The 26692-nt window shown below is 42.8% G+C and overlaps 1 protein-coding gene across 1 annotated transcript in view; it reads left to right on the plus strand.

The window, feature by feature from the left end:
• Positions 1 to 26692, plus strand: part of ttc27 (tetratricopeptide repeat domain 27) — a 122425-nt gene that overhangs the window by 14990 nt on the left and 80743 nt on the right. Inside the window, exons 3-5 of the mRNA XM_033612370.2 lie at positions 2029 to 2152; positions 10805 to 10945; positions 16471 to 16573. Of these exons, the coding sequence (XP_033468261.2) occupies positions 2029 to 2152; positions 10805 to 10945; positions 16471 to 16573 (368 nt within the window). The remainder of the gene's footprint in view (positions 1 to 2028; positions 2153 to 10804; positions 10946 to 16470; positions 16574 to 26692) is intronic.

Here is a 26692-nt window from a genome sequence, read left to right on the forward strand (position 1 = left end):
TAACTCATCAGTCGATCCAGTCAGCTGTATAGATGAGAGGAGCAGCTGCTGCAGAAGTGAGGGAAAGCACATTTTCAGACCCAGCGCAACAAACTGTTAAGTTTCACTGTCACAGCACCTGGCGATCTGCTGCTGGGCCTGGTTCCCATTCAAAAAAGTTTGGACACCCCTGACATACAAAGTCAACCTAAAGACTTGAATAACCATGAGGTCCGCCGGCCAATGTGTATGTGTGTAATTTGCTAGCTTGCTAATAAATACCACAAAATATGATGTTATTAGTACATTTTCCAGTTTCTTTAATTCCATGCCTGTCTCCCAGCTCACTGCCAGTGAGGGGGCGTTTGTATTTTTCATGGCCAATATCATACAGTATCAGCTGGTTAAACATGGCAACAATTGGTGTCTCCTCCACACACACTTCTTTGCTGTTGGTTGAGGCTGTGACTTCACCTGTTGAACTTGACGCGATGAGAAGATGAAAATTTGCTTTGCCACCAGAAGCAAATGTTTTATTCACACCTCATTTTCACTGAATGGAAGTAAACTGGAGGCAAATAATCGCCAATGTTAATTTCACTCATGTCTGACAATATGCTGATAGTATGAACAACAATAAAGAGTGTTGTCATCTTGTTTAAGAGCATGGAGCTTCAGTGTTCACCTTGTTTACATCACTTGATTGCAGCTATCAGTTGTACTTTATTATGAACCAAGGAAGCACTGATTTTTGAGCTAGCTGTTAAGGGTGAATATTTGGTAGTTGCGAAATACTCTAAAAAACACTCCAGCAGCCATATTCACATTGGTAACACAAGTTAGGTTAGGATTAGGTGTGACCACACCATTACGCCTCGTTTCCACTTAAGTATGTACGCGGAGACAAATCAACCAGAAGTCCATTTATTCTTTTGGGAATCTCCGTGATATCCGATGTGCCTGCGAAACTCCTTCCCTCCGTAATATTTCGGTCCAGACTTTGTCTTGAGTTAGTTAAAAAAAACGAAAAACTTTTGTGGTGGATTTCAGAGAGACAGTATGATAGTGTACTAGCTTAGCTATCAGGCTGTTTCCTTCACTTCAGTTGGTAGACCTGATCTATCCATCCATAAAGAAATGCACTTCCTTTCCTTGGACACTAAGGGCATCATCGGTGTATTTACAGATCTACGGACGCTAGTCTCAAGTGGAAACGAGGTGTAAGGGTAGGCCCTTGAATACATGTGCACTCTCCATTAAAACACAGTGGCTTTCCCAATTAGCTTTTAATTATGACAATTGGAAGCCTCAAAAAGTAATTCCATCAATTTCTGTAATCTTCCATACAGTTCAAAGAGACAGTCAACATGGTGTATTCAAAAAACTCTTTTGTCGCTATAGGTAATTTTATCCATCCATTGTGTCCATTATTTTTACAGTTGATGGTAGATACCCTGTTGACTTAAGACATGAAATGTATGGTAACATGAAATGTGGAGTTGTGAATAATTGGGTTTTAATGTCTTTAGCCTGGGTAGTGTCTCTCCACATTGACCTGATGAGGTGGGTTGGGCAGTAAAAGTAGTGGAGTGTAGCACAAAACTGATCTCAGGGGTGCTTGTTTGTTCTCTTTTCACCGCCTTTGTTGTAAATGATTAAATTTTAATAAGGACAGCTTAACATCTTCCTTGTCGCACTCAGGGGAGAAGTGTCAATGAGTAAATGTTGAATGCAGCACATATTGCTCCTCCTCTGACTGGATCCCTTTCCTCTCTTCTATCACCTTCCATCACTTTCTCAGTCTAATTGAAAGGCAGCAAAGCATGTCACTGCTCACTACCTGTTTTAAAAACCCTCTAATTGCCTGGAGAGTCAGATGACAGCTAGAAAAAGACGTCACTGTGCTTTTCTATAAACACGTGTGAGCATCTGTTAATACCTTTAGGATGTTTGTTTTTTTTCATTCTTGAAGCATCTTTAGATATCATCACGTCTCTACAGTGTTTCTTTCCACTGAGTCCAGTGTGTGTTTTGTCTGTCCTGCTGCAGGGAGCTGGCAGTGATGGCCCTGGCTGTGTCTTGCCTCCACATGTTTGCCCAGAGTAACTGGACTGGTCCTCCTGTCTCCATCCATGTCTCTGACCTGCTGCCTCAGGCCCTGCTCTCCTCTCAGGTCTGATACCATCTCATCACACTCTCTTTTGTGTCATGTATCATCCTGTGATCCTGTGGGCATTTTATATCACCAAGTTTACTCAAAAGTTAAACAGTTTTGATCAGTTTGTGCCAAAGCCACATTTACAAATACATTAAAATCCAATCATTAGCTGAAATCATGATAATTAAGTTAAGTGTTTAAACCATTTTTTGTCAATTTTGGAACATTACTCCTAGGGTTAGTACTGGGACCAGAGTTAGATACTTTCACTGTAGTAATGCTCTTGAACATGCATAAGGTATTTTAAAAAGGAAACTGGAGTGGCCCATCCTTAATGCAGTACAAAGCATTTTGAAGGGTGCTAATGTCGGTGAAACTGAGCTCACATTTTTGTGATTAATATTGACAATCTCATCCAAAAAATCTCTGTTATACTACAGGCTTTCCTAGCTCATATCGACCAGTCTGTATTTATAATTTTAAGTGTTTGTGGAGCCTGTTTGAATTGAACTGACCTTTCTTTATTAAACAATTTAGATCATTATGGCCCCATCAGGCCAACATTTAAAAGCAGATCTGCTTGTAAAGTGATGATATCCTCATCACTTCGCCTGTCTTCAGTGAACCCCTCCAACATACACTACCTCAGCCTGCTCCACATTGACTACGATATTATTGCATCAATCAAATGTATTAACCCTAGTTGTTAATGTGAATTTTTTGGCTACCTAAATTGTGCTTGGTTATGCTTTCATTCAGGTGTTACAAGAAAGTTAACCCAGTGTACATGAAGTATTGCAATCCTCCTGTAGGAATACTTCACCCCCAAATGATTATTTGTATATCAATTACTCACCCTGTGTTTTACGCGGAAATCAGGGAATACTTTGTTTTTCTCACGTGCCTCCACAGTGACTAAAGAATCCAAAAAAGGTGAACATTTATGATGACTGAGGATCTTATTTTAGATTTTTGTCTAACACTCCCATGCAGAAATTTCTAATTCAGTATGTTTTTATGACCACATTTGCTATGTTACACACATTTTTTTAACCTGTATATGTTACAATGAGCTAGTGTCCTTGTGGAGATCATTTAACCTTGGTCTTATCAGCATGATCAGCTTTCATTTATTTTGGGAAAAAATCCAGATGAATTAGGTTTTTAGGGACATTAAATTTTTTTCTTGTTCCCAGATTGATTAAACCTACATGACAATGGCTGTGCCATGTTTGTCCTCCCTTTTACCTGAGCTATCATGCATATATGGAGGACCTGCTCTATAACACAGGCTCCTTGGTGTGACAGCACAGATAAATCATTGATGCCAAAGGAATTACTTGGATAAAAGAAATGGCTGTCTCTTCTAGTGTAATGGCAGTGTGAAACGCACTACTCTGTCAGTAGTATGCTGTCAGCACCGCAGTGTCTAGAGGAGGCAATCTCCTCAACCCGGTGTAATTAGGACCCCAGAGATGCTTCATTACTGGAGACTATTCCTGCACTGTGCCCGTCCACAGCTCTTCTGGTTCTGCTCTGGCTCGGCAATGCTTCAAAATTAAAAAATATTATATGCAACCAATCAGTAAATGTAGGAAATGTGTTTACATCCTCGTTCCAAATTATAATCAAATTTGCTTTTTAACCATTTGGCGTAGACAACTGGCTGTGTCATGAATGTAATTGTTCACACACTTGCCTATGTACTACGCACTATGCAGAGGGAACACCACAGAACTAAATGTATAGAACTTCCAGATTTGCATGATATAACAAATAAACATGGCAACACTCTATACTATACTGTCAATTCTGAGATCACAGCAGAAAGAGTGAAAGCCACACCATCATAGACAATATCCAAAAGGCCCATAAATCAAGCATGCTGTGACAATGGGGAGTATGTCATCACGCCGCAGCCGCCACCACCAATTCACCATTGGCAGCGATTCAACATTTGGCTTATTCAACATGTTCAACAAAAGCTCTGCAGATCCCCTCAACTCTACAGACAGTTTTAGTGCCTTTCAGCTTGTTGTTTTGGGTTTATGGCCTGCAGCTTTGTTTCGTTCTTTGCTCCCATCGACCTTGTCTTTTCAGCATGCAGCTGTTTTCAGAGAAAAAAGCTCTAAAACTCATTCGACCACCTTGTATCAAGCAGCTGGTGAACATAGTGGAGCATTTACTGTAGGAGTTAAAGAGACAGACCTTTCCCTCGGAAGTTGGTGGAGCCCAAAACAGAGCTAATGGGAGAGTGAGCATTGAACTTATGTTTGTTAGGTGGACAGAAAACAAAATCGCAGCTCAAAGATTAATTTCAGTATTTTTGGACTGTCTGTGTAGATATTTGATTAAGTTGGTTTGACGGTGTTTCTGCTTAATAGTGCATTAAATTTAAATTAAATTTTTGTCGACTGTGTAGCCTTCTCTTTTTGTGAGTCTGTAGTGTTTATAGTAACCAATCACAGACTATCTAGATAGATATAGATACATTATAAAGATAAACAGATAAATCATAGACATGTAGTTGTTAATGTGGTATTATGGGTATTCCTATCAAAGACACGCAAAAAATTCTGAACAGACGCAAGACAACCCTTTTCTCTTTTGATATGAAAAGGACAAGAAACCATGATCAATCACAGTGTCTGTCTATGAGTTATGATAAGATTAAGCACAAGGTCACCATCAGCGTAGGATCCGCTGTCATGGCAGGTGTTTTTCACAGAGGACATCTTGACATATCACAATAGAAAAGCACAGGTCTAAGTAATAAATGGCTGAATCCCATATAGCTGCTTCAGTTTCAGGGTCCTGGTATTGTGCATGCTGGCATATTATCATGGCTTACTGAGACACTTGGCTCAACAGAATAGAGGCAGCGTTGAAATTACTAAAAAAACACCTGTATTTTTCCTACTACAACTAGTTAAAATCTGTGTTGTGAAAACCGGCTATTGTGCTGGGTTGTTGTGGTGCAGAGGAAACTAGGCATGGAGCCAAAGTTTTTGATTTTCCGGCCAATCTGCCCTCCAACCCTCTTTGGCTGTTAGATTTTGCTAATGACAGAAAGGAAGGATGAGATCATAAATGAAAGCAGCTGAAATTAGTCTTACTCAGTACGTGCCTGGCCTCACTGTTAGTGTAAGAATACCTCTGTATGCAGGTATGCTTGGTACGGTCACCTGAGATAAGAACCTGGATCAGACAATGAACACACTGGGGTTATATATCCCATCTGGAATATGAACACTTCGGGATCTTCTACTAAGAGCTGGAGGATGTGGATGGTGAACAGAGCCTGCTCTGGGCTACTGGGAATTATTTCTAGCCATCTGCTTAATGACTCAGATCTGGATAAACAGCTGACAATGGATGAATGGATGGATAGCTGTATTGTAGGAGTTACTGCAATAAAAAGATTTGTTTCCTTGCTTCTGGGCTTAACTGTTTAAGTATGCAAAGGTGTGTATTAATCAGCAACACTTTCTAATACAGAAACTCTCCACTGAAGTGTGATTTAATGGTGTGTGCCTGAAACCACTAGGCCACAGGGATGTTAGTGACAACATTTTGAATGAAGATACTTGTTGAGATGGTAAAAACTGGAATGATCCTTACCTTACGGAGGCTTCTGGTCATCATCCTAACACAAAACTAGAGCTTGAATGATAAATCAACAAGGCACATATATTGGCCAATGTTACCTTAAAGGATAACTTTGGTATTTTTCAACCTGGGCCCTATTTCCCCATGTGTATGTGTGCCTATGATTCATAGGTACAACTCATTTTAAAATTGGTTTAGTATTGAGGGAGGCGGATGCAGCCGGCAGCCGCGAGGTAGATATGGGGGCAAATGCGTCCCGTATAAGTTTGCGCATTAAAAGTGCTTTTTTTCCCCCACTTACCGGTTCAGATTGCCAGTGCTATCTCTGTAAATAGCATACTAAGCGTTTCCCTGACCCTTCACCAATAAAGTTATCTGGAAGCCTGTGCAAGCCTCTGTCTCACTCAGACTCGGTCTGGGTCTGGGTCTGGGTCTGCAGCTGCCTGTAACAGAGAGCAGAGTGAGAGCCAAGAGCCCTGACTAGGGCTGGGTTAAAATAACCGATTCACCCTATTCAAATCGATCTTCATTTAAATGACCTGACATCGATTCATAAAATGTGAGATCGATCTTTTAATATACACTTTTTTCCACAGATGCGTGAAGCTTTAACCATGTTAATCTAGAAGGTAGTAAACGGGTGCCACGGCTAAATGATTAATGCCTGTTGTCTTGAGAAGCTCCGACATTACTTGCTCTATTATCTGTTACTATTGGCTTACTTTTGTATGTTTTAGTGTAATTAATTAGCATGCCGCGTCACTTTTACGTACACACACACACACACACACACACACACAGACACACACACACACACAATTCCAGTGGGTTAGATCACCACATGATTCCCGAGCACGGCACCACTGCTGCTCACTGCTCCCTCAGGGGATGGGTCAAATGCGGAGAACAAATTTCAGACACACAGATGGAGTTGAGATGCCGCTGTGGAGACAGAGGTGAATGTAACTTGAGCAGACAAGTACTTTATCAATACACCTGATCAGCAACACGTAAACATATAGAAAAGTGATATTTCAGTCTGGGTTCGGTGCAATGTGGATTGGGCAGCAGACCAAGGCGGGGGCCTTGGCAGTCCGATCCTCGGTTACAGAAGTTGGCTCTTGGGACATGGAATGTCACCTCTCTGGTGGGGAAGGAGCCGGAGCTTGTGGAAGAGGTTGAGCGCTACCGGCTAGATATAGTCGGCCTTACCTCGACACATAGTTCCAGCTCTGGAACCCTAGTCCTTGAGAGGGGTTGGACTCTCTCCTTCGCTGGAGTTGCTCCGGGTGAGAGGCGGAGGGCCGGGGTGGGCTTTCTGATAGCCCCCAGACTCTCTGCCTGTACGTTGGGGTTTACCCCGGTAGACGAAAGGGTTGCTTCCCTGCGCCTTCGGGTCGGGGAACGGGTCCTGACTGTTGTCTGTGCTTATGCACCGAACAACAGTTCAGAGTACCCACCCTTTTTGGAGTCCCTGGGACGGGTGCTGGACAGTGCCCCGACCGGGGACTCCATTGTTCTGCTGGGGGACTTCAACGCTCACGTGGGCAATGACAGCGGGACCTGGAGGGGTGTGATTGGGAGGAACGGCCTGCCCCATCTGAACCCGAGTGGTGTTCAGTTATTGGACTTCTGTGCGGGTCGCAGTTTGGCCATAACTAACACCATGTTCAAACATAAGGATGTCCATCGGTGCGCGTGGCACCAGGACAGCCTAGGTCGCAGGTCAATGATTGACTTTGTAGTCGTATCATTTGACCTGCGGCCATATGTTCTGGACACTCGGGTGAAGAGAGGAGCAGAGCTGTCAACTGATCACCACCTGGTGGTGAGTTGGATCAGATGGTAGGGGAAGACGCCGCGCAGACCTGGCAGGCCCAAACGAACAGTGAGGGTCTGCTGGGAACGCCTGGCGGAAGAACCTGTCCAGATGATCTTCAACTCCCACCTCCGGGAGAGCTTCGACCGCGTCCCGAGGGCAGAGGGGGACATTGAGTCCGAATGGGCCTTGTTCCGCTCTGCCATTGTCGAGGCGGTGGTTGCGAGCTGTGGCCGCAAGGCCACTGGGGCCAGTTGCGGCGGTAATCCCCGAACCCGCTGGTGGACACCAGAGGTGAGGGGAGCCGTCAGGCTGAAGAAGGAGGCCTACAGGGCATGGTTGGTCTGTGGGTCTCCGGAAGCAGCTGACGGGTACCGGCGGGCCAAGCGGAGCGCAGCGGCGGCAGTCGTGGAGGCAAAAACTCGGGCGTGGGAGGAGTTCGGTGAGGCCATGGAGGAAGACTATCGATCGGCTCCAAAGAGGTTCTGGCAAACCGTCCGGCGCCTCGGGGGGAAGGCGGCAACTTGCTCACACTGTTTACAGTGGGGGCGGGGAGCTGCTGACGTCAACTGGGGACATTGTCGGGCGGTGGAAGGAATACTTTGAGGAGCTCCTCAATCCCACCAACACGTATTCCAGTGAGGAAACAGAGACGGGGGTCTCGGGGGCGGGTCGTCCAATTTCTGGGGCAGAAGTTGCTGAGGTAGTGAAACAACTCCGAGGCGGCGGAGCCCCGGGGGTGGATGAGATTCGTCCTGGATATCTCAAGGCTCTGGATGTTGTAGGGCTGTCCTGGCTGACACGCCTCTGCAACATTGCGTGGACATCGGGGGCAGTGCCTCTGGAGTGGCAGACCGGGGTGGTGGTCCCCATTTTCAAGAAAGGGGACCAGAGGGTGTGTTCCAACTACAGGGGGATCACACTCCTCAGCCTACCCCGTAAGGTCTACTCCAGGGTGCTGGAGAAGAGGGTCCGGTCGATAGTTGAACCTCAGATTGAGGAGGAGCAATGTGGTTTTCGTCCCGGACGCGGAACCTTGGACCAGCTCTTTACCCTCGCCAGGGTGCTGGAGGGAGTATGGGAGTTTGCCCAACCAGTCCACATGTGTTTTGTGGATTTGGAGAAGGCTTACGACTGTGTCCCCAGGGGCATCCTGTGGGGGGTGCTCCGGGAGTATGGGGTTGGTGGCCCCTTGCTAAGGGCCATCCAGTCCCTGTACCGAAGGAGCATGAGTCTGGTTCGCGTGGCTGGCAGTAAGTCGGACCTGTTCCCGGTGAGGGTTGGACTTCGCCAAGGCTGCCCTTTGTCACCGGTTCTGTTCATAACTTTTATGGACAGAATTTCTAGGCACAGCCGAGTGGTGGAGGGTGTCAGGTTCGGTGATGGGAGGATCTCGTCCCTGCTTTTTGTGGATGACGTGGTCCTCCTAGCTCCATCGAACAGTGACCTCCAGCTCTCGCTGGGGCGGTTCGCAGCCGAATGTGAAGCGGCTGGGATGAGAATCAGCACTTCCAAGTCTGAGGCCATGGTCCTCAGCCGGAAAAGGGTGGATTGTCCACTCCAGGTCAGGGGGGAGGTCCTTCCTCAGGTGGAGGAGTTTAAGTATCTCGGGATCTTGTTCACGAGTGAGGGTAGGATGGAGTGGGAGGTTGACAGGCGGATTGGGGTGGCGTCAGCAGTGATGCAGGTGCTTAACCGGTCCGTTGTGGTGAAGAGGGAGCTTAGCCAGAAAGCGAAGCTCTCAATTTACAGGTCGATCTACATTCCAACCCTCACCTATGGTCACGAGCTCTGGGTAGTGACCGAAAGAATGAGATCGCGAGTACAAGCGGCCGAAATGAGTTTCCTCCGCAGGGTGGCTGGGCTCAGCCTTAGGGATAGGGTGAGGAGCTCAGACATCCGGGAGGGACTCGGAGTAGAGCCGCTGCTCCTCCACATCGAGAGGAGCCAGTTGAGGTGGTTCGGGCAACTGGTAAGGATGCCTTCCGGACGCCTCCCTTGGGAGGTGTTTCGGTCATGTCCAACTGGGAGGAGACCTCGGGGCCGCCCCAGAACATGCTGGAGGGACTACATCACCCGGCTGGCCTGGGAACGCCTCGGGGTTCCCGCGGAAGAGCTGGCGGAAGTGGCTGGGGAGAGGACTGTCTGGGCTTCTTTGCTGAGGCTGCTGCCCCCGCGACCCGGACCCGGATAAGCGGAAGACGATGACGACCACGACGACGACGACGACAACGACGATATTTCAGTCTCTCATCCACCGCTGCTAATATTTTGTTATAAACAAGCACAGAGGGTTTTCCAGCTAATAGCAAATTGTTACTAACAAGCTAAAACAACAACTGTTTACGTCTTGGTTTAGCTCAGTTTGCCACATATCTTAAAACTTACCAACAGTAATGTGACCTGCAGTAAATCTCCTCAGCAGCAGAGGGAGGAGCAGAGAGGACAGCAGGACTGATACTGACTGACTGTGTTCTTCATTCCTTCTGAACTTTACTCAGTATTGTGATGTCAGGAATATGGTCAATTTTACTGACATTTTAGATTTGTTTCTAGTGAGATATTGAGTTTATATTGTGACATTGCTGTTTCAATATTACTGTTGCTGCTCTAGAAACAACATTTAGTTATAAAATATTCAGTTGTATTCCTGTAAAATTTACAGCATTAGCTCTCTGAGAATCTCTTTTACATACTAAACAAATTGTCGTTTTAACTGAAATGTTCCCAATTGAATTGATATCGAATCAGAAAATCGAATTGATTCAGGAAATCAGTGGCGACACGCAGCTCGAGCACTCACTCTGCTGCTAAATCTGGGGGCTGAAATGTCCCCAAAAGTGCACTGCACACTGACTGATAAAAACAGAACAAAAACAACTGCTTGACTGTAAGAATGTCAGTCAACTCAGGGGTGTCTGACTGATGACTGGAATGTTTTAGGGGGCAGCCCTATATCTTGAGCTCAGTTATTAAACAAATCTATTGGCCAATATTTTGTTAGCGCATTTTTCTTACCCTTAATTATCAATATCGGCCTCAAAAATATTACCAGTATTGGTCTGGCTATGCTTAATACTTGCTTCCCCATGTCTTACTCGTGTTTCTTCCTACAGGGCCCTCATAGGATCCTTATCTTCTGTCCCTCTGCTGGTGCTAATGTCAGATAGCTGAAATTACAGAACTTCTCCATTTCAGTACAGATGACTTAACTAAAATTTGCATTGTGTGACTGGCAGACGCAGACCCTGGTTGAGGCTATCCACTCCAGCCTTCTCCTGGATGGAGAGACTGTGTACAGCCTGGTGGCCAACCCGTTTCTCCTCCTGCTCGCCAGGGTTATTCTCACCAAGTGCTCCTTGAAGATGGACAGCCTTCAGGTAAAACTGCCTTTCTGTCACAAGCACCTCTTCCTGATGAATTATTGTTTTTAGGAGGTTTTGTTTAACAGTAATTCAGCCCCTGAAAGAACATGTAACCTTTATAATTTTTTTTTTACTTTTTATTTACTTCCTATTTTGAAATTTTTGTTTTTACCAGGTTATGATAATCAATCTCATGTTTTACAGATGTCTGAACTTGAGTGATACAGTCAAAAAAGAAGCAGATAAAAAACCCCACAACTTTATTGCTTTGTATATTTTGCTGGTGTAAATGTTAACATTGTGGTCTCACGATCCAGTCATGAAAAACACTATGGCGCACCAGGCTATTCCTGCTTTATTGCGGTCCTCTTACACAGTTTCGGCAGTGCGTTTCCCAGTGCATTGGGCTGATTCTGATAGCATCACTTCATCAGTATAGTGCTGCAATTGCAGTTACAGATGACAGAATCTACCAATTGCAGTGCTTGTTATAAGAAAAAAGTGTTTTCTATTATGACACCTGTCAGAATTTGTTGAGAGTTGGAGGCGAGACAAAATTTGACGGAGGTGGCCACCTCATAATTCTCTATGCAGGAAAAACCTTGCTACTGTTTATTAAGTGCACAGGAACACAAGTACAGACCCAAACCAAGAACTTAGATTAAGGAGCGATTCTTCTGCCACCAGGTCTGTCTGCAAGCTGCAGCTAACAAAGCCATAGAGACTTGTAATAACAAACAAGAAGAAGAGCCACTTAACAAGCTCTGTTTCTTGGCTCGTCCTGTACATTTTTAAACAGAACTGTGTGTAAATAACCAGAAGCAAAATATAGAGGTAGTGAACCCAGGCTGTCTTTCTCTGGCCTTAGCTCTGCATAAGTCCTAGCCTCTAAAGATCACATTAACGTGAAGTCACTTAGGGCAGAAAGTCAATATTGTGCTGATGTCAGAAGACGTGCTTTGCATCAGCTGTTGGGATGTGGACACAGCAAGCAACAATGCTGTTCTGCTATAGGGGGATTTAGTGTTAATTTGCTGTTAACATGCTAATGAGAGATAGGAGAATTAATTATCAGCAGCACTCTCCTCCAAGCAGCAGGGAGTTTGCACTGTCTAGCTTTAAGTGCATAACCCCACCACTGCTCCCTCCAGCTGATGTATTTTATCCTCCCCTCCTGAACCCAACTCTGTTCATTCATATTCCAACCCCCTCTGGCAGCTGCTCATAGCCCATTGCACAACGGTGAATATGGAGGGAGAGAGAGAAGCTCTGTCGGTCAGGAGACAGGTGTACATGTGTATGCTGACATGATGAATATATGTGTGGACATGCTTAGTTAGAGCGCGACTGTGTGTGCTGGAGGATATTGATTTGGTGAGACAGACAATTAAACCTGCATGTAACCACGCAACAGAGAAAGGGGTCATCTTGCTTTGGAAATGAGGCAGGAGATATCCTCCCTGACACACAAATAAGATTTTTACATGGTTCACTTCCACTCTCCCAGTGCTGAACAAGAACAGGAGGGTACAAGGGGTAAGGAGGTTTTGGTGTAAGAAGAAATATAGCACTTATATGGCTGCAAGACATTTTTTTTTTTTTCTCCCTGCCGCTTTGTGTTCTGGTCAGATGCAAAAAAACAAAGGAGTTGGCTGTTTTTAATGCATGGTCAGCACTTAGCTCCAGCATGCAGCACTCTGGATGTTGGTGTTTTATTTGTGCTAAAGGGGCCTTGAGAGCATTTTATATGTTTGTTTATTATGTGCTCTCTGAGCTAAAGGTATGTTGTATTATCAAAATCACAAAGAAATGAAAATAACACGTCCATTTTATGATATGCATGTATTTGATATAAATGTCATATGTAATATTATAATACAAGAAGTTATATTACATTTACTTACTGCACAATGTTAGATCTGCAGGTATGCCTGTACTATTTTTAATTTCAATAATTTAAACTCTAGGCCTGTATTTGTGATCTGCATTGTTCTAAACAAGATGTGTTTGTCAGAAATACTCCTAATACTAAATCGTCCTTTTCATACAGGAAAAGGATCTGGTAAAATTATGTGTGTTGTTAAGCAAGAACATTTGACAGAGTAACACTTAAGTCACCTGAGAATATTTGATTTGTTAACTTCTAATAACAGGTTTAGACGCCAGATCTGGTTGCCATCGAAGATGCAAAGCAGTTAATTTTTATGGAAGTTCTTTGGATGTATAAAAAAGTTTTGCTTAAGTGTCTTCACTTTGAGCATTCTAAGAGTTTTTATTTTGAAGACGTAGACATGTCATTAGTGTGGTTAAAGTAGTCAGATTAAACTAGTCAGGGTGTGTGGTGTGGTGCACAGCGTGTTTGTTGTTTGAGTGCACACAACATGACAACAGCAGTGGAGAAACAAAGAGTACATACACTAGATGTGGTCACGTCAACAGAATGTTGTTTACACGGACAATTTTACTCTTGAAATACAAATGGGTACAACAGAATCGATCTTCAAAATTAAAATGTAGTACAGATGTTTTGTATTGATCCTATTGGCCCTAGAATTGATCTTTAAATGGCTAATGGCTCCATTGCAACTGTGAAGAGCAAGGGTGAGCTTGGACAGCCTTGCCAGCAGCCTCTGGATAACGAGAAGGTGCTACACAGGACATTATTTGTTACAATATTGGCTTTGGGTGCATTAAATAGCATTTTTACATACCGAATAAATTTCTCTCTAAAGTCCAGAGCCTTCAGAATCCGTAAGAGGAAGCTTAGCTTAACCCTATCAAATGCCTTGGTTGCGTCCATAGGTATTATTAGAATAGGTCTTCCATCCTTTTGGGTGGCATCTTGTATGTGGAGCAGTCGCTGCACATTGTCCGATCCATGTCTATTCTTAACGAACACTGTTTGGTCACCATGAATTCACTTTGGTATGCATAATATCTTCCAATATGAGAGCGATTAACTTTGATAAAACCTTATAATCTGCATTTAGGAGGCTGAGGAGCCTGTATGAGTCGCATTTCTGTCTCTGTTTGTTTGATTGATGCTACCTTCAATAAGTCTGGTAAATTTTTTATTTTCTAGAGCTTCTTTAATCATGTTTGTAAGGGGGATCAGTAATGTCTTAGAGAAAGCCTTGTTGTACTCAATAGGAAAACCATCCGTCCAGGAGCCTTGTTATTTTGTAGCGAGTTGATGGCTCAGGGGGCCTCCATGTCAGATATATCAGTTTTTGTTTTTTTGTTTTTTTTTAATCATCTTGTAGTTTGGGGAGAGGTATTCCTATTCCCATCCTGCTCAGTTTTACATAGATCTATGTAAAATTGTTTAAATCCTGCATTTATGGATACTGAGTCATCTAGCTGTCTGCCATCCCCTGTTAATATTGATTGTATAAATTTGATCAGACTTATTCTTTTTAATTTGCCAGGCTAATAATTTGCTTGGTTTATTTCCAAATTCATAATAATGATATTTAGTCCTAGCCATTGCTGCTTCCTCTTCATTGGCGGACATATTATTATACAGTGTCCTTGTTTTAGTTAGGGCATTAAAATGTTCTACCTTTTTAGTGGCAAAGTGATGCTGTTCTAGTTTTTTTCATCTCTCTTTCCGATTTAGCCAACTTTCCTCTTACTTTATGGGCACTGTAAGATAGAACATGACACTCATATATGCCATAAGTACTTCCCAAATATTGCAGTGTGTGGAGGAATTGGAATTTGCATCTAAAAATATTTCTATGTTAATCAAGTTGTCTTTAAGATTTGAAGGCAATTAGTCTGGCTTGGTATCTCACATAGCAGTATCTCTGTTCCTTCCTTTAAGTTTTAAAATCTACATAACCATACAATGGGGTTTTAATATAGTAAGAAGAAAGAGAGATGAGGAAAAACATGTCTTCGCATTTGTGTCCTCGAAGTTTTACATCATTCAGTTGGTAGTTTAATGAGTGTTACTCACTTGACAGTTCTTTGAGAAAACTTTGGCTTCAGCTGGAGAGGAGAAAAACTTGTAGGAGCCTTGGTGCTCAATGCAAAGCAGTGCGGGGTGGAGCAGAGCATACTCCACATTTTTCTCCCACAGCGTTCTTTTTAATCCCAGAAACTCATCTCTCCTTTGCTGCAGATCTACGCTGTAATCAGTAAAAAAAAGATATTTTTTGTATGTCATCCCTCCCTTGCTTCTCGTGAGCTGGAAGACTTTCCCATTGTCTCTTAAGTTCAGGAATTTGGCAATGATGGGTCGTGGTCTTTTTCCTGATGTGGTTAGCTCTTTCCAGGATGACTGGTGAGGTGAAGTGGTCGTTGCCCAGTAATTGGGGAATGAATGATTCCAAATATCCTACCACATCACGACCTCCTGACTGTTCAGGGACGTTCAATATTCTGATGTTTGATCTCCTGCAACGGTTTTGCAGGAAATCAGTTTTGTCTTTGATCTTATCAACATGGTGGCACATGTCTTTAATATCATCTTTGTTTGTGCCCACTTATATCTCTATCTCCTGGACCTATTCTGACAGCATGGAGAGTGATGTCTCTATCTTGATCAGTGTGGTTTGAGTGTTGGCTGTTTTCTTATCAGTTTGCTTGGTGAGGTCGTCTTTGGTTTCCTGGATAGCTTCCAGAGGGATGTGTCGGCTTCTTCTTGCCCATCCGCCAGTGATCCCGACAGGTGCCCAGTGTGCAAGTGATGCGAGATCCAAGGTGTAGTTTTACTTCGTTTTTTCTTCTGAAAATTGCAGCTTGCCATACAAGAGTTGACTTGGTGTGTCTTCTCTGGTTTGTTGCTTGAGATTATGAGGGAATTAACGAAGGATAAAGTCAGTTTTTGAGGCCTACCACAGAGCTCACTAACACACGTCCACACCCCTTGGCGGCATCCGGAAGTCCCCTGATATTGATCCTTATAACGCTAGAATTGATCTTCAAAACAAAAACGTTCAAATCAATTTTGGTTTTGATCCGTCCACCCCTAATTAATATTCATAAAGTGGTATAGGTGCTCTGGCAAAACTTTTGGTTTGTTGACTCAAAGCTGTTTGATTGTCAGACAGCTCATGTTGCTTTACCTGTCAGATTTTGTAGTAGCAATGTCACTGCAATCCCAGATCTTAGTCATTACTTTGGGGAGTACAATGTTATTGTAACTGATAGAAATGATGGCAAGAGCTACACAAAAACCCCCAAGTTTTAATAAGCCAGCATTGCCCTTTTTAAGTCTCTTGCCATAAGTGTCATATCATAATTATTATGTTGAGTTTTGAACCTCATAGACTCCCACCACTCATGGATGTTATGGAATTTTTTGAGCGCTATCAGGATATTTTACAATTGGGTTGTACACCAGACCACATTTTCGAACATTATAACACCTATATAAGATCATATTATTCACATAAAGGAAACCAAATATAGAAAACATTAGTTGATATAGAGGCATCAGACTGACTGATAAAAATGTCCGAATTTGACACCAGAGTTTTTGTTTACTCTTCCCATTGCCCTCTCCATGACTTTTTTTAAATATGTATTTCCAGCTGCTGCCCTGGTGGACCCTGCGCTACATCAACCTGCACCAGCAAATCCTGGAGGCCCGTTCTCCACAGCTCCTCAACTTGGCCCAGAGCAGCATGGACAAAGGTCTGTGAGAACTATAATGTAGATGCTGCTGTACACACACAATTGTGTACTTTTGCTTTGGGTTTGTTTTTCACAGTGTGTACCAGGCCCAACAGATTTGCAAGTCTAAAGCTTATATTAATACTCATCAAGTAATTACTCTATATGAATGTTTGTTCTGTGTTGCACTACAGGAATGGTCATTTAATTGATAGGTCATCCACACATAAAACAGTAAACAGTAGCCTACGTTTGGTCAAATGAACATACTGTTATTGCTGTAGAATTTTTTTTTATCAGTGCACCATCATCAGAGCTGCCAAGCGTCACGCTTTGAGTGTGACAGTCATGCAATTTGACCCATTCTCACACCACACGCCACACTTGACATTTCTCACGCTTATATTTCCCCATTCAATACTCTGTATTTATTTTTTTCATGATAATAAACTTTGGTCCTCGCGGCTTGCCGTAGTTCAAGTAACTCTGATTGACTGACCGAGATAACCAATCCCAGACCAATCCATCAGTCCTTTGTGCCTAAATCTAACCAACCACGGAAGGCACCACGCAATATAAACCAATCAGAAGCAACGTAAGACGGGTCTTGACGTCTCTAACTATCTTTCACACACAACAGCGCCGACATTTAAAACCCACTCGACGTTCTCCTGCTTGCTAGAAGACGGACGGTAGGTAACTACCCAATTTTGTTCACTGTTGATTCGCTGTTTCTCCTTGAGTTTCCTAGTTAATATGTACTGTTTTAAGGCTGCTATAAGTCTATCATTGTCCTGTATTTGTTGCAGAGCTCAGTAACATTTATTTGCCTCTTCTCTTGGCCAGTTCACACTTGAAAAAAGAGACTCTAACGTTAGTCTCAATGTGTGTGTGTGTGTGTGGGTGTGTGTGTGTGTCAGAGTTACAGACTTGTAAATATCAATTTAGACCCCCCTAAAGCAGTGTTTCTCAAAATTCTATATTTCAAGGTCTATCCGTAACTCTGACAGTGTACAAATGGAACCACATGGACCCATTGGGGTCCATGTGGTTCCATTTGTACACTGTCAGAGTTACAGACCTTGTAAGGGTCAATTTAGACCCCCCTAAAGGAACCCACAGAGTCCCTGGAATCCACTTTGAGAACCACTGTAAAACTAGCATTAGGAGGCCACAATGCAGGGAGAGCCGCTGGCATGGAGGTGAGGACATCAGTCCTAAGGTATAAATCGACGTTAAAACAGGCCAAATCGATGTTAAAAAAGGCCAAATTTTTTCCAAACGCGTCATGACACTAAAGTCTCACTCTTGTCATTTTCTGAAACTTGGCAGCCCTGCATCATTGACTCAACTCTGGAGACAGTTATTTTTTCCTGTTGCCACTATACTGGAGAAATGGGTAGTTAATTTCCTAAACAATGTTTTGCATTGTTGGAAGTTTTACACAAAATGCTAACGTTATTAGCGCAAGCCTATGGCATTTTACATTGTATAAATTAGCCTAGCAACTAGCAATCTTTGGTTGTCTCATATAAAGCCAGGGACAACAGCAACATTTAACAAAGGTAAGGGCACTCAGTTTGGCTCCATTACAACTCACAACATTAACCGACAAAACAACTGTCACACTAGAAACATTTTCCAAACAAATACAACATGCTAACATTATTAGCGCCAGCCTATGGCATTTTACATTGTATAAATTAGCCTAGCGATGAGCGGAGATTTCCTCTGTTCATATAAAGCCAGGATAAATCCCGAAGTATAAATCCCTAAAGAATAAATCATATGCAAGATTTAAAGCTATTTTTTTTATCTTCACAATTTATTGTTTCTTATCTGTGAAATAAAAGTAAATACAAGCTTTGTTTCCACTGAGGGAAATGGTGTCAGTATACAGAAACAGACTATAGATCTGTGTCACCGTGATGCTGAGCGTGAGGGTGGGCGAGTTCAACGTTGTGTAAACAAAGAGGGGGATTTGAAAACACACCCATTTTCACAGGTAACTTAGCCTGTCCCTCCCGCCACAGGAAGTAATGGATTAATCCTGGAAAGCTATTGATGTAGCACTTTTCTCCTTATGAAAGTAACATGGCGATTATTCGACCAATGAGAATTTGGTTGGACGAGAGCATATCGACCAAATAATCGACCAGGAGACTACAGCCCTACAAGCTAGGTATCCTCCTGTGTGCTGCTGACATTCTGGGACACCGCAACCAATGCAGAGACATCACCAAAAGCACATGGTTAGGTTTAGATAAAAATATCATGGTTTGGCTCTACATTCATACAGGAAGCGAACAGGCTTCCAGTTGAAAGAAGGGGGTTTGCTGGACCTATCTACCTCTCCTCCCTCCTGCCATATAGGCACTTTCCAGTCTGCTAACTAACTTAAGTCCCATTTTCACCAAACACTTTTGGTATGGTACCTTTGGAACCTGAAGTAACCCTTCAGACATGATACCTAGACCCTAGCATTTCCCCCGCAAACAGTACCCTCAAATGTAGGCGGGGTTGTTGTTACTTACTGCTCCGTCCAGCCCCCAGTGTATTTCTTCATTACCGGTGACACAGATGGAAGCCTGCACCTCCTTTTTCACAGAACGAGGCTGTAGTGAGAGTCTCTCTCTGAGGTATTTAAAAAATAGCGGGTTTGTGCATTCAGTCCTTTTTTTCAGGCAAGACCAGGGGTGTAGTGTTGCTGGAGCCCACAGGAACAGTGCTCCGCAACGCTTGTCTTTCCTTCGAGTGAGGATAAGAATATATGCAGTTCACATAATCCGGTCAAAATTAATAGATACAGTATTTTTAAACACTTGAAGATCCACTCATTACTAAAAGTGTTTGTCATATAAAAACTAATGGAATAGTCAAAGTTGTCACAGTTTAATTTGGGTTTATTGATTCAGGTCGTGAACTCGTGCATTAAGTATTACAAGTGTTGGGAATCAACATATATTTACCTCACACAGTGGCACCAAATATGTTGGGGTCAACACACTAGGCTTCACACGGAGGTATCAAATATGTTGGGGTTAAATTGGCTATCGGAAATAATTAATAATTATTATTAATAATTAATAATTATGTTAAATAATGTGACTTAATTAACATTAAATCACCTTGTGGGGCACCATTCCAGTAAAGGGAAAAATGATAGCCAGTTAAAGATATCAGTCTCATAAAATAGGCTAAGCTATTAATTTGGAGTTTGATTAATAATTAAATTAATGACAACAACCAAAATTAACGGTAATGCCTGAAGGATTTTGGAGTTCTTGATGCAGCAGAGGCTGACTATTCATTCACCCTTGTGCAACATTAAACAGACAGCAGACATGATTCCAAAGAATTATATTTATTCACAAATTAGCAGAGTAAACCAAAACACACAAATTCTAACTAACTATATACAAGCTTGGTGTGTATGTGTGTGTGTGTGAGAGAGAGGGAAAAGATAAAGACAAAGGCGGGTGTGGTGATCAAGTAGCCATTTGGCCTACAAAACAAAATGGCTGACAACAGAGAACTACCAAAATGGCCGAATCAAGGCTGCTTCCGGTCGGGGGAGGTGTTCGTCTGACCATGTGGTCAGGACAAAGTCAAAGGAAAAGAAGCGGGAACTTTGAAATGCCTGTTTGGATGTAGCTCTGTTGAAAACCTATTTGTTAATGAGTCTGTGTCAATGTGACGTGTGTTGCAAACGGTCTGAATTAGTGCAGAGATTGTTTAGTTACATGCAAGAATCTATTTGTGAACAGTATTAGCAAACTAAACACTTAACTGTGGCAGAGCCAACTAATCAATGACCTAACTGCAATCTATCACAACAATAACTCAGTAAACAGCATCAAATCACATACAACAAGTTAAACAGTCTTGCTTAGCCTGTAAAGCTGTGATAAGCTATGCCCAGTTGTTACATTACCGATCCTTGAGTGGATGGAAGAAAGAGTCACTTGGTGGTGTGCTGCTGTTTAGCCGGCAGAAGAAGGCTGGGAAGATGGTTCCAGGTGCAGTCTTTGTTGGGTCCTTTGTTCCAAAGGTTCTGATCCGAGGAAGCCAGTCGCTCGGGGTCCTCCTCGGGGTTTGCTGGTTGCAAACCTTGTGTTTGCAGGAGAGTCTGTGATCAATTGCCCTCCCTTTAGTGGTTTGGGCTATGGAGCCAGGGTTTGGGCCTTTGCTGTTCCAGGCCCAACCGGGAAGAGGTGTGAGCTGCTGAAGCAGCTGGAGCAAGAAGAGAGAGTTCTGTGGAAGGGAGCAGATCTTGTACAGATGCCTGTGACATCACAGAGTCACATGTCACTGTAAAAGGTCTTGTCCAATCAAGTTTTGGGACTTGAGTCTCACTGAGGTGTGAGGTGAATCCCAACATAAGTTAATGTTACACCTTAAAAGTCGCCGGCAGTCGACTGTGAATTAAGTTATTAAGTCATTCTCTGATTTTATAGTTACAGTTTACTAATAAAACTCTCCACGGTATTAACAGTGGTTTCTGCCTCAAAACCAGCCACAGCTCAGCCCTGACCAGAGTGACAGTCTGCTATTGGCCAATCAGCAGACTGCAGTGTTCACAGCTCCACCTTGTAGTACCAGATCTGTGTGCTAGGTGCCCCAACAGAAGGGTTACCAAAACTGGAGATGGTATGGAATGGTCCCATCGGTACTATCCACAACTTTTTACAGTGGAAACAGAAAAAAAGCATACTGTACTGTACTGTACTGTACTGAACTGAACTGAACCATACTGCTCGGTGGAAATGGGTCTTTAGCACCCCTGAGCTGTAACATTACAGCTCAGCTGAGGAGGATGTCATTTATGTTTTTATGCCCCATGTCCATGAGTAAATGCACACTTCCTTCTGCGCAGTGATACGGATGGTGGATGTAGTTCATTAGAAAGAAGATTGTTCCTACATTAAATTGCTCGCAACAAGGTCTGTGAATTATCTTGAGTAACCGGGTCATGATTTCGGAAAAGAGACATTGCTATTGAGTTTTTCAAATGTTTTTGGTTTTTTTTGGCACTTTGAGCACCACAAGCTGAGTGCCAGCTAGTTCCATTATATGGCAGACATCTCTACGGTAGATATCACCAACACTTGGCAACTCACACCAAAACAGCCAAGAGTGATTCATTGCACTACAAGCAGGATAAAAAAAATTTGGGTGAATTGTTCCTTTAAGTTGTGGCATTTGGCCAGAAGTAGTTCTGAAGCTTTTGTTTATTTTCATTAGAATAGCAGTGTGTGATAAATTGGTTTTTGGAATATTTTGTGCCTTGGTGTGAATTTACTTCCCTCTTAATAAAGAAAAGCTAGTTTCCTTTTTTATTGTCAGAGCCAACCAGCAGGGCTGTTAGCAGAGGACATTTAATATGTTTGTTTTTAATTATTGTACTTTGTTTTTTTTTTTTAATCTTTTGAAGAGCGCTTGCTTGGGTGTATTGTTTAAAGGCAGACGGTGTGTTTGTTGGGGTGCAGTCTGTTGTGCGATAGTTAACAGAGTGTGAAGGGTGAGCAGTATATGCAAGTTACAAAACAGCCCAATCCATATTCCAGAGCAGCAGTTGGTCACCCAATCCTTTTACAAGTGACGTGAGGAGGGAGGTGGGATGCTGTGAAGAGCATGCAGATTTTCCTGACGCTACACAGCTCTGGGCAGCTGTTGCCATGATGTTTGGTTTGGCTTGGTTTTGTTTTGGTGTTAGATGGTGCTCAGTAGGGAAAGTGTTACCTACTTAATTTCCCTGATCTGTTTTTACTCATGCTGCTCAGGAACAGTTTGACAGCTTTGATTAACACTGGGCAGTCAGAACAACACTCACTGGCTTGATGTTGCTTTATTTTAGCTGTCAGCATTTAGAGGATAGTTTAATTACCCAAAGTGGGACCAACTCATGAATGCCTGCTGCATGTGTCTGCACACTGTTTGAGGGTTTTGACAGAAACAATTTTTCCACTGAGATGGACGTAGCTTGGCTCAACCCAGATTTTTTTTATTTTCAAACCTGTAGTCTTTAGCCACACCTGATGCTGACAAGTGACATCACCTGAGGACATTTATCCAACCTTAACTAACTTTACACAACTCCATCTGGAGTTACAAAAGGATCTAAATCAATATTTCTTTCTTAAAACTTTACAGTTATCCAACTCAACTGCTGGATCCCCAAGCAGTGACAGTTAATCCTAAGGGGGACATGAATATGTAAAGTAAATTTCATGGCAATCATTCCAATAATTGACCCTTCCTAAGTCCTCCCCCTTTTCGCTCTTTAGTCCAATAACAGTTGAGCAAACTTGGAAAGTGGTCGGCCGGATGTTGAAGAGAAACCTAAATTTCGTAAATGGTTAAAAGATGCGTCTTGGGGACTGTCACAATCTTCATGGACACATTATATTGTAAATAGTCAAGTCTTAAGTTCACTAATGTTAGCAAAAGGCTAGAGATGCATGATAATATCGACATGTCGGCTAATACAGGCTTTAAAATGAAATGTAGGAATCGGCCAACATGCTTTTTCTTGTTTTGCACAATAAATGAATATTAGACTAGTAGCAAATTAGACTAGTCTTGTCAATGTATGGGAAACACTGCATGCCCACACCCCTATTGCTCCAAAGTTCTCTTTTTAGAGATTCAGTAATGCTTATGGCTTTCGGTGTGTGTCTCTTCCCTTCCACTCACACACATACTATCACCAGTAATTTTCCTGCAGTGTGATACCACCGATGGCAAAGGTTACACAGATGTGTTGCATGTAAAACTCTCTTTCACCATGCTCGCTCTGGGCACCATCACCCTCGGTGTTGCTTCATTAATGTTGAATGGGAATGAAAATGTATGATTTCTGATCATGAATTATAAACCTCCCCTCGGCTTCTTTTCTCCTGCTGGTCTCAACTGAGGAGAACCTCTCCATCTCACTGACAGAGCTTTCAGCTAGGCCGATTAATAATCAGATCAGATGGAAAGAAGGAGAAGGAGCCGCACATCAGATGAGAGACCAAGCTTTCATCCCTTGCCATCACCTTCACGCTCTGTTTGTCTTTTTAATGCGTCACCTCAAGGCCTCAGTTCTTTGAAGAGTGCAGCTGTACTCGTTTCACATGGATGGTGCTTTGGGGACCACTTGGATGTCTGTCCATGTTATTAATCCTGAATTTCAAATGTCCTCATGTTCCTCTCAAAACTCTACTGCATGTTTACATTGTAAGTTGGATTGTATTTGTGCAGTGTTTATGTCTGTGCCCTAGCGATAACCCTACCTGGAGACATTATGTTTTAGAGTTGTCCATCCTTCCTTTCCATTCTAGAGAACGCATTATCTCTCTATATTCTTCAAATATAGCACAAACGTCCACTTGTACTCAAGGACAAACTGATTAAAGTGTTGAAAGGTCAAGGTCACTGTGGCCTCACATGTTTTTGCCATAACTAAACAATTCATCCACCACGTTGACAAATTTCCACACAAATGTCTAATAGAATAAGATGACTAAATTATGACATTTCAAATGAAAAAGGTCAAACAGCACTGTAACATAATGTTTTCTGGACATAATTCCCCGCCATAACTGAGGAACAGGAGAGACATTTGGTCAGATACTGAATTGGTGACACTAAAGCCCCGTTCTCACCAAGCGCTTTCGGTATGGTACCTTTGGACCCAAAAGTAACCTTTCAGACATGATACCCAGACCCTCGGTCCATTTAGGGTTTCCACCGCAAACAGTACTTTTAAATGTGGACGGAGTTGTTGTCACTCAGTGCTCCATCCAGCATTTACCATGTATCGTTTATGTGTCATATGCCGTAACCATTCAGCACCAAGACACTCCAAGATTAGCTATGTTTGAAGGTAAATAGTCCACACAAGAGCAACATTTAAGAATGTTTGGGACAACGTGTGAATGGAAAGGTCATAAAATGGCAGCTGAAAAATACAAAATGTTTCCACTGTTACCTGTACCATCCATAAAGTAGAGCCACAGTGCTAAAAATAAGGGAGAGAGCACTGAGGAAGCATCAGAAAGTGGTGTGGATGTCAGTCCCCCCAGCTGATTTTTCTCTCTTTTTCTGCTATAGCATGCTCATATGATACACTGATGTGGTATATGACCACACATAGCTGTACAGGGCAACATACAGTACAGGCCAAAAGTTTGGACACACCTTCTCATTCAATGCGTTTTCTTTATTTTCATGACTATTTACATTGTAGATTCTCACTGAAGGCATCAAAACTATGAATGAACACATGTGGAGTTATGTACTTAACAAAAAAAGGTGAAATAACTGAAAACATGTTTTATATTCTAGTTTCTTCAAAATAGCCACCCTTTGCTCTGATTACTGCTTTGCACACTCTTGGCATTCTCTCCATGAGCTTCAAGAGGTAGTCACCTGAAATGGTTTTCCAACAGTCTTGAAGGAGTTCCCAGAGGTGTTTAGCACTTGTTGGCCCCTTTGCCTTCACTCTGCGGTCCAGCTCACCCCAAACCATCTCGATTGGGTTCAGGTCCGGTGACTGTGGAGGCCAGGTCATCTGCCGCAGCACTCCATCACTCTCCTTCTTGGTCAAATAGCCCTTACACAGCCTGGAGGTGTGTTTGGGGTCATTGTCCTGTTGAAAAATAAATGATCGTCCAACTAAACACAAACCGGATGGGATGGCATGTCGCTGCAGGATGCTGTGGTAGCCATGCTGGTTCAGTGTGCCTTCAATTTTGAATAAATCCCCAACAGTGTCACCAGCAAAACACCCCCACACCATCACACCTCCTCCTCCATGCTTCACAGTGGGAACCAGGCATGTGGAATCCATCCGTTCACCTTTTCTGCGTCTCACAAAGACACGGCGGTTGGAACCAAAGATCTCAAATTTGGACTCATCAGACCAAAGCACAGATTTCCACTGGTCTGATGTCCATTCCTTGTGTTTCTTGGCCCAAACAAATCTCTTCTGCTTGTTGCCTCTCCTTAGCAGTGGTTTCCTAGCAGCTATTTGACCATGAAGGCCTGATTGGCGCAGTCTCCTCTTAACAGTTGTTCTAGAGATGGGTCTGCTGCTAGAACTCTGTGTGGCATTCATCTGGTCTCTGATCTGAGCTGCTGTTAACTTGCGATTTCTGAGGCTGGTGACTCGGATGAACTTATCCTCAGAAGCAGAGGTGACTCTTGGTCTTCCTTTCCTGGGTCGGTCCTCATGTGTGCCAGTTTCGTTGTAGCGCTTGATGGTTTTTGCGACTCCACTTGGGGACACATTTAAAGTTTTTGCAATTTTCCGGACTGACTGACCTTCATTTCTTAAATTAATGATGGCCACTGGTTTTTCTTTAGTTAGCTGATTGGTTCTTGCCATAATATGAATTTTAACAGTTGTCCAATAGGGCTGTCGGCTGTGTATTAACCTGACTTCTGCACAACACAACTGATGGTCCCAACCCCATTGATAAAGCAAGAAATTCCACTAATTAACCCTGATAAGGCACACCTGTGAAGTGGAAACCATTTCAGGTGACTACCTCTTGAAGCTCATGGAGAGAATGCCAAGAGTGTGCAAAGCAGTAATCAGAGCAAAGGGTGGCTATTTTGAAGAAACTAGAATATAAAACATGTTTTCAGTTATTTCACCTTTTTTTGTTAAGTACATAACTCCACATGTGTTCATTCATAGTTTTGATGCCTTCAGTGAGAATCTACAATGTAAATAGTCATGAAAATAAAGAAAACGCATTGAATGAGAAGGTGTGTCCAAACTTTTGGCCTGTACTGTATGTGTAGCACATACTAAGCAACAATTGATCCTGTGCGATGAGTGTGTGAGACAGAGCCGCTTGTGTTTGGAGCGATTGGATAGCTTATCGCTATTCTACTTGGTAGTTGTAATCTATTGTGCGATTAAAAAAAAATCACATACCCATACATCTTTGTCACCACAGCAAAAAAAAAAAAAAATTATTTACTGGGTGTAACTTCAGTTCTATGAATATGAAAACTGGATGCGAGGAACATAACTGGTGACCACATTAAAATCAGCTTGTTGACCATCCACACATGATGCTCTGTGTTTTAGTCACTATTAGAAAAATGTTGTGTCTTGCATTGTTTATATTGTGCATTGTGATA

Source organism: Epinephelus lanceolatus, chromosome 17, assembly GCF_041903045.1.
Source record: "Epinephelus lanceolatus isolate andai-2023 chromosome 17, ASM4190304v1, whole genome shotgun sequence".
NCBI classification, from domain to species: Eukaryota; Metazoa; Chordata; class Actinopteri; order Perciformes; family Serranidae; genus Epinephelus; species Epinephelus lanceolatus.